We start from the raw sequence: 6,077 nt of genomic DNA on the forward strand, positions 1-6,077 counted from the left end.
CTCAGAATAGAGTTCTTTTTGGACTATAGCTCAGTTCTATTTAATATAAGAAACATATTTTTAGCAGCTATAATGCAGTGAAGATGATACTTTTTAGAGACCCAGTTAAGGACTCTGCTCTCAACTTTTTCCTAGCATCTTCAATGGTACTAATGAAGGCAACATCCCTAAAGCATATGAACTGGAAGCTTTGGTTTGAATCTGTCATCACCTGGTAGCTCTTGACCTGAAACACATTTCTAATTCTATTGGTAGAGATAAAGGCCATTTATGAGGGAAAATGACAAATTCAAGAATCAGCATGCGAGGTCTAATTGACAGAGGAGAAACTGGCCCATTAAAAGCAGTGGGGTTTTATAAAATTAGAGAATCTGCTAGAGAGACCAGAAAAAGAAGGAAAAGAAGCTATTGTTGCAAACAAAATTACCAGTGAGGTTTCTTGCACACCAGAGTGACATAATCAATAGGGTATTTTAGGGAAATTGATCCATGTGTGGGCATAGACTTGACAAGGCAGAATCTACCCTGAATCTGGGCGTAGGAGTTTGCTGTGAGTATAATGAAGTGACAGGTAAAAGACTAAACTTGACAGAAGCAGTGGTACTAAGAAAAAAATCAAATAAAGGACCACTGGGGCAAAGATGCTGCAGGACTTGAAGCATAGCGAAATAGAGAGTGGAGAAGTCATGGAGGATAGCCAGGTTCCCTGTCTAGTGAATGCAAAGAGGAAATCTATTGACAGAAGAAAAAAAACCCTAGATGTCTCTTACTTAGAGCTGGCAATGGGCATAGCCACCTGTGTAAAAATCACTTCAAATTTCTGTACTGAAGTCCCTGGCAGTGAAAAGCCACGGCTTTTGGATTAACAGACAATGTCAAATTATTGCCCCATTGGCTTGAAACATTTAGTTAACATTTTTCAGAATTAATTTCCTTGTTTGTAAATGGGATAATTATCCCTACCCCACAAATACATTCCAATGTTTCAAGGAGATATTTGTAAAGTGCATTGTCTGTCATTTTTGAAAAGGTAGTGGTAGTGGTTTATATAATGCATTATGATCTGTTCCTCTGTGCCCTGCTTTTTTTTTTTTTGCGGTACGTGGGCCTCTCACTGTTGTGGCCTCTCCCGTTGCGGAGCACAGGCTCCGGATGCGCAGGTTCAGCGGCCATGGCTCACGGACCCAGCCGCTCCGCGGCATGTGGGATCTTCCCGGACCAGGGCACGAACATTGGCATTGGCAGGCGGACTCTGAACCACTGCGCCAGCAGGGAAGCCCTGTACCCTGTTTCATTGTATATTCTTGAGCTGATTGCATTATTTCTGAGCTTCAGAACTAGATATCTAACTATTTGCTTAATATCCCATTTTGGATTGCTCAAAAGTACAACAAATACAGTATGTCCAAGACTGAACTCTTGATCTTTTCCTAATTTACTCCTGCTAACTGACGCTTCTTTTTGTGTTCCCCTTCTTAATGACTATCCCATCATCAATTGCTCAAGCCTGAAAATAGAGATGTTTTTACTTCCCTCCCTAATACAACATCATCCTATTTGTCTCTCATTTATTTTACCCCCATGTCCACTGAAGCCAAAATAATACAAATCAAATCGTGCCGCTCCAGTCCTTGAATTTTTCAAGTTTTATTTGACTTTCAGGTTAAAGAAAAAGAAACTGTAACATAGTGTAAAGATCGTTCATAGCAACTTCCTATCATATAACATTCCCCCCTGGTCATCTGAATTACAGTCACACTGTCCATCTTTCTATATATAAATCATATAATTTGAATTATTATCCCTGGTAATTTTTAATCAACATTATGTTGTACAATTAATCTGTATTACAGCATGTGATACAGATTCTTTTCATTGTTGTATAATATTTCATTCTTTTACCATAGTATAATTTATCTATTCCACTAAATGAGGAACAATTAAGTTGCTACTGAATTGAGATTCTGAGGCATATTGATGTTACAAGCATTCCTATACATGCCTTTGGATGCACACAAGCAAGCATCTCTGTATATCTAAAAGTATAATTGCCAGGTCATAGGTGCTGCATATATTCTGCTTCAGTAGACACCACCAAATATTCTCAAAAGCAATTATACTGTTTTACACTATCGTTAGCAAAGTATAAAAACTTTTCTTTATCTACAGCCTTGTGAAATTTTGGAATTGTCCATCTCTCCTCTTCTTTATATTCTTTTCCCTCCTCCTTCCCTCTCATTCCATTATTTTCCCTTCTCTTACTCCTTCCATTCCCTCCGTTCTTCCCTCCTTCCTTTGTGCCTCCCTCCCTCCCTCCTTCCTCCCTCCCTCCTTCCTTCCTTCTTTCCTTCCTTCCTTCCTTCTTTCCAGCTATGCTGGTGGGTATATATTTGTATACCATTGTAGTATTATTTTCAATTGAGAAAAGAGTGAAATTCGCTTTGAATCTTCATTCCTGGGTCCAACTCCACTTTTTTCTTGAGGACCCAGCTGTGGAAATTTCTGCACTTGGCGTTTTCCCAGAAACCCTGTTAGACTTTAACAGGCTGAATAAGATAAATCTTGTTTGCAATTCCTTTGCATTCTCTCTTTATTCACATCATATATTTAAGTACTTATGCAATAGGTATCACATCTTTTTCTTTATTTCTCATTAAATTGTTCCATTATAATGCATGCTCCCCAAACCTATTTCAGTAGGTGGTAGAGAGACAATATTTATTACTTTTCTTACACTTAATGGACATTTATTTCAATGAAGGGATGGGAAAGGAAAGAATTTTGTGACCCAAAGTATTATACAAAGGAGAAAGAAAGTTAAATCTATGGCAAAATATTTATCCACTCCAACCACTTATAAACATATCTAGAGACAAAGTGAAGCTCCATATAGAGTCAACTTCATAAAATTTTTGCTTTCTAGGTTTCAGTTTTCTTATGTATGAATTGAAAGAGTTGGATGGGTTAAACTGTAAGATACATTCCACAATGTTGACTAAAACATTTATGCATAAATGAGACTGGCAGTATATTTGTAGAAGCTACTGATGAAGGAAATGAAGCTGGGAGGTAAGTACAGGGAGAGCAGGGTTTCTGAGTCCCGACACACTGGACCAGACAATCACAGATGAAGGGAACTGAGGAACAAGAGTGCATCTCACATTCCCCCAAACCAATGAACTTGTGTTGTGCCCTGGGCCAATCTGCTCTCAGAAGCAGGGAGGGCAGGAAGCTGGGTGGGGTTTAAAAGGAAGAGCAGGGCTAGCGGCTGCTTACACTTGCTTCTGACACAACCGTGTTCACTAGCAACTACACGAACAGACACCATGGTGCATCTGACTGGTGAGGAGAAGTCTGCCGTCACTGCCCTATGGGGCAAGGTGAACGTGGAGGAAGTTGGTGGTGAGGCCCTGGGCAGGTAGGTATCCAGCTTACAAGGCAGGCTTAAGGAGAGTGAATGGCAGCTGGGCACGTGGGGACAGAAAAAGCCCCTGAGATTCTGACAGGTGCTGACTCCCTCTGTCCTTTTGCTGTTTTCACCCCTTAGGCTGCTGGTTGTCTACCCCTGGACTCAGAGGTTCTTTGAGTCCTTTGGGGACCTGTCCACTGCTGATGCTGTTATGAAAAACCCTAAGGTGAAGAAACATGGCCAAAAGGTGCTAGCCTCCTTTGGTGAGGGTCTGAAGCATCTCGACGACCTCAAGGGTACGTTTGCTGCGCTGAGTGAGCTGCACTGTGACAAGCTGCACGTGGATCCTGAGAACTTCAGGGTGAGTCTATGGGACCATCAATGTTCTCCTTCTTCTTTTTGTGGTCAAGCTCGTGTCATGGGGAGAGGGCTCAATGGCAGGATGCAGTTTAGAATGGAAGAGAGGTATTCTGGTTATGGCACTACGGACTCCTTGGGACCATTTTGTTTATTTTAGTTTATTTTACCCTGTTTGCTCACAACCATCACCTCCTCTTATTCATTCTTGTTCTCCTCTGTTTGTCCTCTTGCAATGCCTTCTCCTTTTTTAATCACACTTTATTTTGATTGTCTAATTTTTTTTTTTTTTTGCGATATGCGGGCCTCTCACTGTTGTGGCCTCTCCCGTTGCAGAGCACAGGCTCCAGACACGCAGGCTCAGCGGCCATGGCTCACGGGCCTAGCTGCCTCGCGGCATGTGGGATCTTCCCGGACCGAGGCACGAACCCGTGTCCCCTGCATCGGCAGGCGGACTCTTAACCACTGCGCCACCAGGGAAGCCCTGAGTGTCTAATTTTTAAAAAAGACTTTCTTTTTTTATCCACTTAAAAAATGTTATCTAATATTTTCCTCTTATCTCTTCCTTTTGAAGGAAGGAGGATAAAATGTTGTATTGCTTCTTGAAATGGTCCTAAAGAATAAAAATGAAAACACGTTCTGGATTAAGGCAGAAAGAGAGAAACCTTTCTAAATATAAATTCAGGCTGATATGGATGGGTTCACATCAGTAGTAACACCTACACTTCAGCTACCTTTCTGCTTATACCCTAGGGACACAGTTTGGGATGAGACTTAAATACTCTAAGCTGAGTCCCTCTACTAACCATGCTCTTGCTTTTTATCTCTCCCACACAGCTCCTAGGCAACGTGCTGGTGGTTGTGCTGGCTCGCCACTTTGGCAAGGAATTCACCCCGGAGCTTCAGTCTGCCTATCAGAAGGTGGTGGCCGGTGTGGCTAATGCCTTGGCCCACAAGTACCATTGAGATCCTGGCCTATTTCTTGGTGACCATCGGAAGACCATATTTCCCTAGATTCTATTTTCTGAACTTGGGGAAATAATGTCTACCCTCAAGGGTATGGCTTCTGCCTAATAAAGAACTTTCAGCACAATTTCCTGATTCCTTTTACTCATTTCTTTCCCTAAGGATATGGGAAGGTCCCTGAAGGTCTGCAGATAGGGTGTCTTTGTGTCTTATACAAAGAGGTCAAGGGAAATGAGAAAAGGAAGGGGGCCATACACAGTCAGTAATGGATGAAACTTCTATCTTAGAGCGTAAAAACTGTCAAGAAGGCTTGAAATATAGAGTGGATACCGGCATTACAGGGGCTCTATGGTAGACCTCAAACCTAAGAGAGGAACTTCAGGTTAATGCTCTGATCCATTTTCAGTAATTACTCAAAAAATAATGTGCTCAATCAGAGACATAATTGTTGCTCAAAGTCTTGTTATGTCTCCTTTTGTCCTACTTCTCTTGCTTGCATGCTGTAGGCAGCAATGCTATACTACATCAGATGTTCCTGTTCTAAGGCATTACCTCCCTCTCTCACTTGCCCCAAAAGACCTCAAAATTAACCCTACCCTCCCTGCTCACATTCCACCTGCTCACATATCTTTTGACCCTGGTCTCAATGAACTTTCCAGTATTGCCTAAGGAAATTTTTCCATACCCCCCACCCACCTTCACCCACTTTTCACTTTTCTTCCTATCAAGCACACTCACCCTCCATGCTGTATAAGCGTTTCTGTGTATTTTGTACTATCCTACGTGACTACTGTGCCTTTTACAGTAGGTCCTCCATAGACAGTAAATGTATACTTATTAAATGAAGTAATCAATGAATGAATAATTATTTCTTGTCTTAGAACTCCTGGGAGTAGAGGACAATCCAAACAATAGACCATTGCATAGGGTTTCTTTGTGTTAATGCACAAAGAAAGTAAACCACTGAGGAAGCATATAGGAAAATAAACCACTCATCAGACATTTGCTGTGTCATCATACGTAATAAAGTATCTTTGAGCATTAATTTTGTCAAATGTAACATTAGAAGGATTTAGAGAACCTTCTAACTTATATGCATTTCTTTAAATCTATATCATGTTCCTGTTGATTAATTTTAGACTTACCTGACTACCTGAAACAGAACATGTTGCTTCCATCTATAAAAGGTGTTTTTATAATAATTCTGTTTTACCACCAGGTTATAGACAATGCATTACAGTTTACTGTTTCACCACTATATTGTGAATTAACTGAAGGCAGAAGATTTTTAAGTATTTATTTGTTTCTTCTCAGGTCATTGCACACAGTAGGCACTGAGAATGCT

At 41.0% G+C, this 6,077-nt stretch overlaps 1 protein-coding gene across 1 annotated transcript; it reads left to right on the top strand.

The window, feature by feature from the left end:
* The first annotated feature begins 3,280 nt into the window (after positions 1-3,280).
* LOC115839497 (hemoglobin subunit beta) lies at positions 3,281-4,859 on the top strand. The gene is made up of 3 exons (XM_030831204.2): positions 3,281-3,418; positions 3,548-3,770; positions 4,604-4,859. Exons 1-3 carry the CDS (start codon positions 3,327-3,329, stop codon positions 4,730-4,732), a joined length of 444 nt encoding a protein of 147 aa, XP_030687064.1. The 5' UTR covers positions 3,281-3,326; the 3' UTR covers positions 4,733-4,859.
* Positions 4,860-6,077: the final 1,218 nt, after the last annotated feature.

This window comes from Globicephala melas, chromosome 8 (assembly GCF_963455315.2).
Source record: "Globicephala melas chromosome 8, mGloMel1.2, whole genome shotgun sequence".
NCBI classification, from domain to species: domain Eukaryota; kingdom Metazoa; phylum Chordata; class Mammalia; order Artiodactyla; family Delphinidae; genus Globicephala; species Globicephala melas.

Coding starts and splice junctions, on each gene's coding strand:
- LOC115839497 (XM_030831204.2), top strand. CDS start 3,327: ATGGTGCATCTGACTGGTGAGGAGAAGTCTGCCGTCACTGCCCTATGG. Junction 3,419..3,547: donor GGTGGTGAGGCCCTGGGCAG/GTAGGTATCCAG, acceptor TTCACCCCTTAG/GCTGCTGGTTGTCTACCCCT. Junction 3,771..4,603: donor TGGATCCTGAGAACTTCAGG/GTGAGTCTATGG, acceptor TCTCCCACACAG/CTCCTAGGCAACGTGCTGGT.